We start from the raw sequence: 14,175 nt of genomic DNA on the forward strand, positions 1-14,175 counted from the left end.
AGAGAGAGAACAGTATCTCAAAATTATCAAAATCTTGTTGACTTTAGGACGCTAGAGGCTCAGTGCTGCGCTGTCTGGACTTTGTCTCTCTCTCTCTCTCTCTCTCTCTCTCTCACACACACATGGCAGGGTAACCCTATCTTTGCCACTGTCACCAGCGTCTATGCAATTTAATACACTCATCATGGTGGAGGAGGTATAGCTCTCTCTCTCTCTCTCTCTCTCTCTCTCTCTCTCTCTCTCTCTCTCTCTCTCATTTATGAAATCACCAGCGTTTCTTCTTTCCTCATGTATTCTCGTAACTCAGTTCTATTATTATTGTTTTCTTTGTTTTGTTCTTCCTATTATCATCTTTCATCTTGTTCGGTTTGTGCGTATGTGTCGCGCGTGTATACCTGTTAATTGCGTTTTCATATTGACAGGAAGTGAAGGGGAGGATGGATGGCAGTGAGGGAGGGTGGGTGGGAGGGAGAGGGAGAGAGAGAGGCGGTGGGTGAGAGGAAGAGGATGACACCCCGCCATCATCTTGGAGGGGAGAGGGGAGGGGATGGAACACTTGCCAACTGGTAGTTATTATCATTTATTGAGTTATAATGAGAGAGAGAGAGAGAGAGAGAGAGAGAGGATGGAAGTTTATTGATCAGTGATATTTTATTACTTGCAGATTATATTATTGTTATTATAATTATTAGTGTTGTTGTCGCTGCTGCTGCTTCTGGTCGTGAAGTTGTGTTTGATTCACTACAGCTCTGCAACCACTGGAAGATTATTACTACCATATATATATATATATATATATATATATATATATATATATATATATATATATATATATATATATATATATATATATATAAATAATTAGTTTGGCTCAATGAACAGGATATGTTTGAAAAAAAGTTTATAATGGTCATTCCTATCATTTCCTCCTCCTCTTCCCCCTCCTCCTCCTCCTCCTCCTCTTCATATCCCGTCGCTCTAAAATCTTCCCTGATTAGGACATGAATGAAAATAACTAATATGTCCCGTACGAATTCGAAGCCGCTGTCGGTGACTTGAGCTACAGGAAACCGGATACCGCATACCCCACCTCACCTCCTCCCTCTCTCCCTCCATCGCTCCCTCCCTCCCGCTCTCCCTCAAGCCTCCTCCCGACCCGCTCAGATGACCTTTTAATCTCCCTTCCTCACCTTCTCCATCGCCATCTTCTCTTCCTCTCCCTCTCCTTCCCTCACCCATATTTGTTTGCGTTAAAGTCTTATATGTTTACGCTTTTCCGCCGTTCACTTCTGCCCTCTCCCCCTTCTCTCCCACCTCCATGTTGTAGAGGGAAAGCCATGACCGTCCAAGTCCCTGGCGAGGGTATCGAACGAGGGTCTGGCATGGCGGGCAGATGGTTTGAGGATCCCATTTCCCTTCTTTGAGGACGACTGCGGAGGAAAAGTCCCGCTCCACTGCCTTATAATGGACGGTGATTAATTTTCTGGAGAGAGAGAGAGAGAGAGAGAGAGAGAGAGAGAGAGAGAGAGAGAGAGAGAGAGAGAATGAGCCTCCATCGACGACTTGGTGCTCTTTTCACTTTAATTTCACATATTCGTCTCACTTTCCTTGTTCCAGAGAAAAAGAATTAAAGTACAGTACTACAATGGAAAATAATAGAATTGCGCCAGGGATATAAACAATTTTGTGCAGTCTCACACACACACACACACACACACTCTCTCTCTCTCTCTCTCTCTCTCTCTCTCTCTCTCTCTCTCTCTCTCTCGCTAGGAAAAATAACTGCTCCAGCTCAAAGATTGAGGTACACGACTAATCTAGATATTCCACTTTCGAGGAATGTGTGGCATCGGAAGGGAAAGCTGGCATGATCTTGTGGAAACCAGTCCCTATATACGAACGTACTTTTCCTTCCTGCTGCAGCGGTTAGCAGGTTGGCGGGTGCGTGGGGTTTATGTAAGCTGCAGAGAGTGGTGGAGGGAGGGAGGAGAGAGCCACTGCGCACTGGTTGTGATGATGTGACCAGCTGACGACCTATTTACCGTTTAGATTAACTACTTCTGTTGCTACCTCTAGGTTGTCCTTCATTGTATAAGCGAAAACTACCCACACCACTCTCCCACTCACAGCCACCTCCCCGGCCTACTTTTGCGTCCAAGGGTTTTCGGTGAGGAGTTGCAATCACTGTCTCCTGCGTCGCTGTTTATCAGAGAATTTTGGTTTATTTGGGTTGTCGGAGAATGGTTTGGTTTGTCGTCCATCATCTTGGTGGTCATGAAGGACTGTAGCGTCAAAACCTGCCTAGGAAAGTGGAGTTTTCAGGCAGGTGCACATTTTTCTGCAGTTGACGGGCGGTGGAGAGGTAGGGAGCAGGGAACGGTACCTGGGAGAGGCGGAGGAGGAGAGTGGGCATGACTGTGGCGGCGGGCAGGGCCACTGACCCGCACTGTCTGCCCTTCTCTCCCATCCCTCCCCTCTCCCTCTTCTCTCCTCTCCTCTCCTCTCCTCTCCTCTCCTCTCCTCCAGCGACCGATCAACTGGCCCGCCAACCTGTCTTCCCTCTCTCCATCCCCCTCTCCCCGATCCTAAGACTTTGCTGAGCCTCCCACGCTCTCCAGTACCTTTCACAAAACCATTACTATTTTAAAACAACAACATCAACAACAACAACAACAACAACAACAACTACTACTACTACTACTACTACTACTACTACTACTATTACTACTACTACTACTACTACGTACAACCTTAAAACACTTTGCCATTTGTCGAGTGGTTTAAAGTTACCTACATATCACCATGGTACCCAGGTTTTAGGTGGTTACACTCAAGATGAGCTTGGGCGGTGATAGGGATGCGACTATAAATAAAATTGCCTGCGCCACTAATTGGCGGAAGCTGAACAGCGCTTCCCATACACTCTTCAAGTGTGCCTACAGGCGCTATAGGCCTTACCGTAAAAAAAAAAAAAAAAAAAAAACTACTGCTACTACTCACACGAAGGCTGTCACTCACCTCTGTTTCCTTGTGTTTCAGGATCCGCCCAACATGGACATGGAACTTTTCGAGGCCCTGCTGGCCAACATGCACCAGACCCTCCCACAAGGTGGAGGCGGAGCATACGATGACGACGTCGATGATGATGACGACGATTACGAGGATGATGACGACGACGACGACGATGATGACTACGATTATGGTGGAGGTCACGAGCATAACATCCACGCGATGGCCAACCCCTATGGCGGTGGCGGCGGCGGTGAGGGTGGCGATCTATCGCTGCCCACTATGCAGACAATGAGCATTCTGCAGGGACTGCTCAATATGAACCCTGCGGCCTTGCCCGGTGGCGTACCTGACATGGGTGGCGCCATGAGCGGGCCCATGAACGGGGGTATGGGCTCCCCTATGGAAGCCGGAGGTGGCTTCCTCTCCAACATGCCTTCCTTCCTGCCTGCCATGAACACAGAGATGGCCGGCTCTCTTGCCGGAGCCTTTGCAGGCGGCATTGGTGCGCTTATGGACGGTTTCGCTAACGGTGCAGGTGGTGCCGGTGGCGCCAATATCAGTGAGTACCACGATGATGACCTTCTCTCCGATGAAGAGGACGAAGAAGACGATGAAGATGACGACGAGGACGACGATGATCTAGACGAACGAGGTGGCATGGGCTCAGCTGTGGCAGTAGCAGCAGGAGCGGCGGCTGTGGGGGCAGTGGGCGGTATGATGGCTTCCAGACTAATGGGGTCTGGCGCTCCACACCCAGCCCACATGCAACACCCGGACCATCCTGCAGGTGTCCCGCACCCAGTCCACGCCCAGCATCCTGCCCACGGCTCTCACCCTGGCCCTCTAGGGTTCACACACCCGCAGTACTCCACAGATATGCTCAGCCCTCCTACGGCGCACCCACAACTGCCACCTCCCTCACACCACTCCAATATGGCGCCGAGCATGAGTGGTGGTTCCGTGAGAAGCGTCGATCCACTGGCGGGCGTGCCACTGGGCCTGGCGGGTGTGGCGGCAGGAGCTAGCCTTCTGGCACCCGTAGTGAACGGACTACTCAATAACAAGCCTGCTGCCAAGCTGGATAACTCTGACGCCTCCAGCGTCACCCTGGTAGGCGATGACTCTCTTAACTCCACTAAGACGCTCCCATCCACAGACCGACCGGCAGACCCCAACAACACTGCCGCTGCAGCCACCGCCGCCGCTGCTCCTGCTGTTGCTGCTGCGGCGGCGGCGCTGGAGAAGACTCACATCTCTCAGCCCAACAAGGAAGACCCAAAATCCGCCCCTGCAGAAGCAAAGCAAGAGGGCAACAAGCCTGAAGCTACCAAGCCTGCAACCACTAAGCCTGCAGCCACCCCTAAAAAGGAAGAGTCCGAAAAGAAGCAAGAAAGTGTGGAGGGAGTGACAGACGTTACTGAGGCACGCGAAGAGACGCCAAAGCCCACACGTGTGCCCTCTCCTAAGGAGGACCAGGAGGACGACAAGGCAAGTGTCGGTGCTGACTCCGTTCCAGGTTCTGAGGAGGCAGTTGACGGCAAGTCGGACACTGAGAGCGTTAGAAAGAAAACACCCTCTCCTGTGCTGGTTGAGAAGTTGGGTCGCCTCAGTCCCACAGGGAGCGAATCCACGCCTGTTCTTGAGTCCGCAAGCTGTGCGTCAATCACTGACCTTGCCAGCGCCACCGAATCCATGCGAGACTCCGATACCGACAACCATTCTGATGCTCACAATGTCACAGCCAACCTATCTGACCTTGACAACGACCTGCATGAGGCGCAGCCCAAGGTGCGCGCCCCGCCGCAGTATGCCGTGGGAGGTCACTTGCCCATCGTGATCGAGAAGCCCACCTTTGGCTGGCAGTCTATGGTGGGCCTCGACACTGCTAAGGATGCTCTCAAGAACCTCTTTATGAGCGAGACTTTCCCGGAGGTGTTCGAAGGGACTCAGGGCACTTGTAAGGGAGTGCTACTCTTCGGACCCGTCGGCTCCGGTAAGACTTGCCTTGCACGTGCCCTTGCCAAGGAGGCTCAAGACGCCATCCTGATCGGCATCTCAACGGCATATCTAGCGACTCAGCCGCCAAGCGAGGCGCCCAAAATCGTCCGCTATCTGTTCGACCATGCTCGCATGCACAGCCCTGCTGTCATTCTCTTCGACGAGGTAGACGCCCTCTGCTACGACCGATCGAGCGAGACTGCGATGAAAGCCAAAATTGAGCTTCTGCATCAAATCCGAGGTTAGTTGATAAATCAGTTTTGTAATTCCTTTCAACTTAACCACACTACATAATTCCTCTTGAGTTTCATGTATATTATGCTCCTTCCCCACATACATCTCGCACTCATTCACGTTAGAGACACCCAGTCGTCATCTCCAGAGAGTGTCATGTCAATATTTAGGTGAAATTCAGCTAGATATTTGCACAATCTTCAAATTTTTGGTGTATCCTTGTCACGTCACAGATAAGAGGACAGATAGATATATGTATGGGAAGCAAGTTACACATGGAGGTAGTACACAACTTCTGGTCCCCTTAGCACGTCGCATCATTAATTTTTAGACATGTTGCAGAACAAAATTCAGTCTCACAATCATTGTCTCACCATGATTGTCTCCTCTACACAGCACTCACAACCCTCAACCCCGCCTACCCGCCGGGCATCAATCCACATGCCTTCAACGATGGTATCATGGTCCTCGGCACCACCAATCAGCCCTGGCTCCTGGAGGATGACTTACGCAGGATCTTCACGTACAACATCCACGTTAAGTTACCTGCTGAGAAGGCACGAGAGGAGCTGTACCGTATGTTCCTGCAGACACTGCCGCACACACTTACTGACGACCATTTCAAGTGCCTCGTTGCCAAGAGTGAAGGGTAAGTGTGTATGTGTGTGTGTGTGCTCTTCCAACGCCTCTTCCATTTAATTTCCTCACCTTTCTATCAGATCCATCATCTTGAAGAACATTATTGCTTGTCTCTTTCTGGTCCTGTGGTGACCCTCCCCCTCACCCGCAGGTACAACGCAGCTGACATCAACATGGTGGTGCGGCAGGTGGTGGCCCAGAGGTCACCCACGGAACCCAACAAGTACATACAGAACGTGTCTCGACCCATTACCTATGTGAGTATTGCATCTATCCTCACTTTGTAGTAATGGCAGTCACATTCTCTCTCTCTCTCTCTCTCTCTCTCTCTCTCTCTCTCTCTCTCTCTCTCTCTCTCTCTCTCTCTCTCTCTCTCTCTCTCTCTCTCTCTCTCTCTCTCTCTCTCTCTCTCTCTCTCTCTCTCTCTCTCTCTCTCTCTCTCTCTCTCTCTCTCTCTCTCTCTCTCTCTCTCTATATATATATATATATATATATATATATATATATATATATATATATATATATATATATAAAATATTCTGTTATTACTGAACCATGAGGCTGTCATGTGTACGTTTTCATGTTCCAGGACGATCTCGCCACCGTCATGACAGAATACAGGTGTCGATTTACAGACGATGTGGCGAACAAGTACCAGAGCTACATCAAATCCGCCACGCACAGATCAGGTGAGTGAATCTTGTCTTTTCTCGTGACACACTTGTTCCTTGTTATTCATTGACGTAAAATGTTGACTGAGTCTACTGTGGTAACTTAACTCCATTCCTTCTCTTTTGTCCCCAGAAGAGCGGCGGGAGGATACTAAAAACGAGGAGAAGGCAAAGCCCAAGGGCGTCAAGAAGTTCGGCCAGAGGATCGCCAAGTCCATTGCTGCCGCGCTCGTTGCTGTGATAGATTAATCTGTGTTTAGCTTGTAGTGAAAAGACAGCCCTGGCGCGGCGGCGGCGGCAGCGGCGGCGGCGGCGGCGGCGGAGGAGAAGTATGAGGAGGAGGAGGAGGCGGAAGCGGCCTGGCCCGGGCACGGCGCGCCGCACCCCGTTGTAATTAGCTCTGTATAGTCTGTCTGTGATGAAACCATTTTAAATAATATGTGGACCTACGCTGGCCACGACCTGGAGTGAGTTGTGGCGGCGAGCGGCGTGGCCCAAGGGATCCCTCCTCCCCAGCCAGGGTCGGAGGAACTTAGTCACTGAGTCATTACTTCTGATCCCTACTACTACTGCTACCACCACCACCGCCACCACCACCATCACCACCATCACCCACCATGATTCCCAAGCCAATGCCCCGCCTGCTGCCTGCTGCCTGCCCGTTGCCTGTGCCCGCCTCGCCAGCGCCCCACGCAGGCAGCAGCCCTTTGGAGCTACAGCCCCGGGGACTACTCAAGTGCCTCTGTGAATGCCACGTATAAAATTGAGTCTGGAATTGTGGTGTGTCGTGCCTTGGCGGCTCAGTGTGTGCGGTGTTGAGGAGCCTCTCGGCCCGGCCAGGTGGGGGCGTCGACCCGAGGGGGCGGTCGGAGGTGCTGGTCAGTGTTGTACAAATCTTCTTCGATAGATAATCATCCATTTCGCCTAAGTCACGTGATCTCAAAAGTGCGTATGTGGTAACTTCCAGTTTTACTAATCATTATTGTCATTATTATTATTATTATTATTATTATTATTATTATTATTATTATTATTATCTTTTTGGTAGGTGAAAAACGCGAATTGTTTAGTGATCTAAAGTGATAATCATATAATAAGTGTCTTAATCATTACATTGTCTCGTATCATGATCGTGGTAGTTGTCAAGTCTTGATCCGGAAACTCGCCCAAAAGACAAGATCTGAGTGTGTCCGGAGCGTGGCCACAACACGCTCCCCCTGACCCATCTGTTACACTTTCTTTGTTTTGTTTTGCGACTTAGTGGTTCTGGGAAGGTGCGGCATGTGACGCACCCCAGTGGCATTGTGAAGGCTCGCGCGCTGGCTGGCGGTGAGAGCATGCAAACTTGTCCCCTCCCTCCCCATACCCCCCCCCAAAAAAAAAAGACACACACACACACACACACACACACACACACACACACACACGCAAAGCGTTTTTGACTCTTGAATTATGAAATAAATCCCTTGCTGTTGCGTCTCTTTGTTAAGATCTCAAGACATTTTTTTGCCCTACCCTTGCTTTCTTATTTTGCCCCAAGCATTGTAAGAATTCCCAAGTCCTTGTTTATTGGCATTACCCAACTGTGGCAGTTAAGAGAAAAGCTCCCACACCCCACAGCCAGCGAGCGAGGCCTGTGGTGTTATAAAGACAAAAAACTAGTGCCTGTCTCAATCTCAAAACAACATGTTTATCAATAGCGAGTCAGCGCCTCCCACGGCCGCGCTTCCGTCATTGAAGGGCTGCCTCGCCTCCAGCCGGGCAGACTCCTACACCTGTTAGACTCAAGTGCATGATTTTTTTTTCCCTCCCCCCCTTTCTCTCTCCCCCCCTTTCTCTCTCTCTCTCTCTCTCTCTCTCTCTCTCTCTCTCTCTCTCTCTCTCTCTCTCTCTCTCTCTCTCTCTCTCTCTCTCTCTCTCTCTCTTTCTTTTACGTACGTCCTGTAACGTGGCGCTGCAGACGGTATGAGGAGTGACTTCTCTAGCTCTCCCTTTTCCTTTCCTCCCTCCCTCCTCATCCTCCCTATCCTCATCCTCCTCATCCTCGTGGTGGTCCAGTTGTACAGCTTGTGGGTGTGGGCGGCGCTGGGACTAGCGTGGTGCTTCCCTCTGCAGGTCTGGGATGCGGGAATTCATGCTTTTCTGCTTTTCATTCATTGTTGGTTCAGCATTATAAAGATTTTTCAGTGACATTTTTTTATATATACATATATATAAACGGGGAAATGGGTTATGGTGAATTTCGTTTTATATATATATCGCTTATATATATAATTATACCTATTCTGTTGACATTTTTACAGAATTCTGTTGACCTTTTATTGAATCCTCTGCCCCTATCCTTTTTTTATCATTTTTATTATTATTTATCAAGGATGTTGTTAACCTCCCGCTGTTCAGCTTATCTCATTAGGGATTCTCAGGACTTGATGTGAAATACTAAGTCCTTGTGGAACTCCTCCGTCCCGGCCCAAGGGAAAGCACCTCGCCTGCTGTACACGACGCCAAGCCGCCCCTGTTTCGCTTATTTAGAAATATGGATGGCGAGCGAACCTCCATCTCTCCCTCTACCTCTCCTGCTGGCTCCCTTCTTTTCTCGCCCTCCCCACCATCCGTCCATCCCTCCTTCCCATGACCCCTGCTCGGGCTCTCACTGGCTCACACATCACTTGGAGCAACGTCTCTGCTATCATATAAATAAATCATTTATGAACTGTTTTTGTATTTTCTGTTGATGTGACCATTCTGAAAGTCCGAGTGAATTACTCGCATCTTTCCTCGCACGCTGATTTCTCTAGTTTGCTTCCCACTTCCCCTTTTAATTTTTAAAATTTCTTTCCTTTCCTCCCCATCCATCAAATGCACCGCCCGTGTCTTTTTTTTCTTATGAAAGAAAATGATTTACTTGTAATTTAAAGTACAGCATTTATAGACCCCTGTTTTTTTTTTTTTATTCTTTTTTTTTTTATAGCTGTAGCCTTGTTCGTGCTTAGCAGTTAAGGATGTAAAAAGGTACTGTAAAGACTGTGTGACAGTCTGGGTGTGTAGGTGTTTGGCCTCGTGTGCGCCTGTGTGCGTACCCGAGCGTGTGCACGTGTGTGAACTATGGTGTCGCTGGATTTTTTTTTTTTTTTTTTTTTTTTTTTTTTAGGGTTTGGGGAGAAGCGTGCTGTTCTCCCCTCCCTCCTGTTGTCCCCCGCGCGACCTTTCATAGTTGTAAATGACTACTACCCCCTATCCTGCCCCTCCCTCCCGTCCCCTCCATCCCTCCTAACATTCCCACAGATAAGTGTTAGAGCGAGGAACAATCCTCCTCCTCCTCCTCCTCCTCCTCCTGTGTTGACCTGCTCCTGCTGTTGTTTATCTGCTGCTGCTGCTACTACTGCTTATGCCACAACTGTCAGGGGCCTGCTGTTCTCCCTCTTTATCTTATTTTCTGGCGGTAGTGTGTGTATAGGTATGCCTTTCTGCTCATTATTATTATTATTATTATTATTATTATTATTATTATTATTATTATTATTATTATTATTATTATTATTATTATCATTATTATTATTCATGGTCAGAATGTGTCTTGTCAGTGCGTGTGATGTAGTGAAGAAAGTTTATATTTGATCTGAAGATGGACTTTTCTTATCTTCTTCGTGTGATGCAACAACACGCACAACCCGACCCCTCCCCACTTTGTTTACTGTTTTTAGATGAATATTTTTGTTATCTCTGAGTATCAATTGAGAATATGCCGTGCAGTCCCCCTTCCTCGTTCCACTCCCCCCTCCTCACCCTCCATGGCCCCTCCAAGCACTAGGCAAGCGAGGGAGCAGGAAGGTGGTGGCAATGTCAGTGCAATAAGAAGTCTGTTTTGAGGAATAACTTCGCTTGTGGCTTTTTCTTTTCTTTTTTTTTCGTTGGTCAGTTTCTCTCTCTCTCTCTCTCTCTCTCTCTCTCTCTCTCTCTCTCTCTCTCTCTCTCTCTCTCTCTCTCTCGTGTGTGTGTGTGTGTGTGTGTGTGTGCGCGCGTGCGTGCGTGCGTGCGCTCCAGCGAGCGCTCCGAACTTATATATTTTATTTGGTGGTTGTATGCGAACATGTGTATATAAATGCGTGTACGTATAGATGTGTGTTAATGTGCGTGTGTTCGCGTGTACACACTACGGCTGGAAGGGTTAATCTGCCGCCGCGACCCCGAAGGGCGCATCCGGCAGCTGACGGGCGGCGTCCCCCTCCGGGCTGCCCCCAAGGCCCGTCCCCTTCTCCCTGTTGGTCAGGGTCAAGGGGTCAACCAGCGGGAGGGAGCGTTGACGCCCCCCTTTCCCCCCTCTCCTCTTTCCGTCCCCAACCTTTGGTAATTTCGGCGCGTCGACGTCGGAAATCCGCGGTGAGGCAGAAGTGGATGCGGTTTTTGGATCATTTTTATGTACACACACACACACACACACACACACACACACACACACACACACACACACACACACACACACACACACACACACACACACACTCTCTCTCTCTCTCTCTCTCTCTCTCTCTCTCTCTCTCTCTCTCTCTCTCTCTCTCTCTCTCTCTCTCTCTCTCTCTCTCTCTCTCTCTCTCTCTCTCTCTCTCAACTCGCCCTCAGGCTGCGCCATGTCTGTATGTGCGTGTGTATGTATGTACTGTACAGTTTAGCTTGTGAGTCGCTGGCTAATTAGGGTCTATTAAGGACAGGTGAGGCACGTGCTTCCCGCTCTTCTCGTCAGCCATCACGTCGCGGCTCCACTCCACAATAAACAAATAAAGAATAAATAAAAGGAAAAAATGTCGCCCCTCCGTCCTTCCTGCTATGTCAAAAATCTAGAGTTAACTTGCCGTACACTGCAGCGAGGTGTCTGACATGCTCCTCGTTCCCTTGCTTTCCATACATCTTCCTTGGCGCTTACAGTCAGTAGTCACTCAGGTGTACTGTGCAGACTGACCACGAACACTGATGCCACACAAAACGAGTCGTCGCTTCGGTGAACTTAAACTAACGTGTCCCTCAGTTAGTTGGACTGAATATTCTGAACCATCGCTGGTCATGAACGAGTTTTCCCCCTTGATCATCATTTGATCACAGGTCCTGGAGACGAGTGGTCTCCCCCACCCCCCGTCCCACTCCAGTCCTTTCGTCCACCTGCCCATCCCAGGGTTACCAGCTCATCCCTTCCTCTCCTTCCCACCGTGGTCGACAGCTGCATCCTTCACCAACAACACCCCTCCCCTCCCATTCCTTCTCTACTTCATGCTCACCATCTGGACCCTCGGAAAGCCGCAAACAACTCGCGTGGAGGTGGACTCAGCGTCAGCGAAGAGGGAGCGACAGGTCGTTTTGTTCATCCACGAGGAGCAAGGCCAATTTATTGGGGCTTTGTCTGACGCTTGATCTGTGAGAGAGAGAGAGAGAGAGAGAGAGAGAATGATTACCTATGCTTCAGGGCGTAGGAGTCGAAGCACTGGGATTTTCTTTTTTATCACTACAGCTGTTTCTTTCCTTTTTTCCTCTTTTCATCTTTACCTCCTCTCCTTCCCCCAAATGTCCCTCCCCTTCCCTCACACCCTCCCCTCCCCTCCCCGAGATGTGAGATTGACTGGCTTGCTGCTGCTGCTACTCTTGCTCTCGCTCTCCAGAGGCAGGGACGAATGTTGCAATAAACGGATGCCACTCCAGTGAACAACTTTTGGTATTTGCTGCTGTTATTATTATCATCCATTCCTTGTTGTTTACACCTTTTCCCTCTCCTTCCAATCTCTCTCTCTCTCTCTCTCTCTCTCTCTCTCTCTCTCTCTCTCTCTCTCTCTCTCTCTCTCTCTCTCTCTCTCTCTCTCTCTCTTTGTAACACGATCCCTCCTGCCGGTGAGGTGACATCCCTCCCACCCTTCCCTACTTCCTTCTGCCCGCAGCCCCCAGCCCCTATGCCTACCTTGAGGGACTCCGGGCCCCAAAATATACAAGGTCTTCCAAGTGAGGGACTCGAGTCCAGAGTAGTGTATCCTGTATCCTTTAGCCTTAAGCCACGAATTATTGTTGATGGGGGTTTACACTTGGGCTTGTGTCTCGTGTCTTACATACAACTGACTTTTTATCCATTTGTATCTTTTCTCTCGTGTTTACCAAGTGAGTAGCGTCAGCTTTGGAAAGGGAAATGTGTTACTTTTTTATTTTGTGTATTTACTTTCACCCGTGATGCTTCCATGTTTGTTTGTGTCAGTCTCTACTTTTACCATTACAACCAATACCTATATTTTTCTCTGATTTTTGTCAATGTAATACATTCCGATACTACTTTTGTTTTTACTTTGCTGTAATGTTTGGGTTTTTTGCCTCGAGACTGGAGTGCGGGGTGCTTCCTTTGAATGTATGTTAACAGCTCGTTTGTCCTCAAGTATATTAATGTTTACCATGAAGATGCCTGTGATGGGAAACTGTATCTCGTTTTCTTTCTTTGACTTTTTTCCTACGCTTGGGTTATATCGTTTGATTGGAAAATAAAAAGATTTACATGATATATTAAATAGGATACGCTGCCCCTTTCCCCCTCTCTTCCTTTCCTCCCAAGACAAAAACGGCAAGCAAGGGTTGAAAAATAATGTTAATCTGTGTTGATCAAATTTGTTATGATCGATGAGATTCAGTCCCCCTTTGCCTTACCTGTGTGATAAAAGGTGTTCCGTCTCGTCACCAGATACCCGCCCGTCTGTCTGCCCGCGTGCCTGTGTGTGCAAGTAGAAGACTTTGTGCACATCTGCGTCGCTTTAGCTCACTCGTCAAATTGAAACTTTAGATTTGTCCTTAAAAGTTTGCTTATTGGTGTGCCTGCAGGTGTGCTTGTGTGCGTGTGGGCGGCGACAGGTGGGGCTCTGTGACCTGCGGTATACGATCTTTTTTAAACTGTATCAGAAACTCTATGCAAATTTACTGTAGGATCAACTGGTCTTTAATAAACGTTATTTTATTATTGCCATAATTATGATGTTTATGTTCCCCTTATATCCTCTCTCTCTCTCTCTCTCTCTCTCTCTCTCTCTCTCTCTCTCTCTCTCTCTCTCTCAATAACGAATCATGTTCCTTTCCTTTTTCTTTCGTCTACCATTTCCAAGCCATTAGTTGCTTCATCAGCCTAAATCACTCCTAAAGACTTATTAGCATTAGAAAGGAAAGTTATCGAGTCATGAGAGTAGCAAGCCAACGAGGAACCCTCCAGCCAGACTATACAGAACTCGCAAGAGGACTCGCTTCTTTGAATCAAGTGTAGCCCTCTCCTCGTCTTCTTACTTTTCCTTTTTCTTCATTTTTTCCTCCTCGTTTTTATCCTTCTGCGTCTTCTTCCCTCTCGTCATATATTTGATATTTCTTCTCTTCTCCTTTTCTTACTCTTCTCCATAGTTCTTCTTTTCTTTTTCCTTTTCCTCTTCGTTTTCCAAATCCATTACCATCTTTTTTTCCTCTCTTCTTCACCTTACCTTCTTCCTTCTCTTTGTTATCATCTTTCTTCTACAGTTTCCTTGTCCTCTTTTATCTAATTTTTCCTCGTCCTTTACTTCCTCCTCGATCTTCACTAAGAGGGAGGGAAGAGTTGGTTATGATGGAGAGAGTGGTGTCG

At 48.4% G+C, this 14,175-nt stretch overlaps 1 protein-coding gene across 3 annotated transcripts in view; it reads left to right on the forward strand.

The window, feature by feature from the left end:
- LOC123508777 (uncharacterized AAA domain-containing protein C328.04-like) overlaps nucleotides 1-13,539 on the forward strand; it is a 182,789-nt gene extending 169,250 nt beyond the window's left edge. For all 3 annotated transcript variants that reach the window (XM_045262677.1, XM_045262678.1, XM_045262679.1), the window contains 5 exons: nucleotides 3,040-5,251; nucleotides 5,641-5,893; nucleotides 6,035-6,140; nucleotides 6,473-6,572; nucleotides 6,688-13,539. In XM_045262677.1, the coding sequence (XP_045118612.1) occupies nucleotides 3,040-5,251; nucleotides 5,641-5,893; nucleotides 6,035-6,140; nucleotides 6,473-6,572; nucleotides 6,688-6,803 (2,787 nt within the window). In that variant the 3' untranslated portion in view covers nucleotides 6,804-13,539. The remainder of the gene's footprint in view (nucleotides 1-3,039; nucleotides 5,252-5,640; nucleotides 5,894-6,034; nucleotides 6,141-6,472; nucleotides 6,573-6,687) is intronic.
- The last annotated feature ends 636 nt before the right edge of the window (nucleotides 13,540-14,175 follow it).

The sequence above is a fragment of the Portunus trituberculatus genome, chromosome 25 (assembly GCF_017591435.1).
Source record: "Portunus trituberculatus isolate SZX2019 chromosome 25, ASM1759143v1, whole genome shotgun sequence".
Classification (NCBI taxonomy): Eukaryota; Metazoa; Arthropoda; class Malacostraca; order Decapoda; family Portunidae; genus Portunus; species Portunus trituberculatus.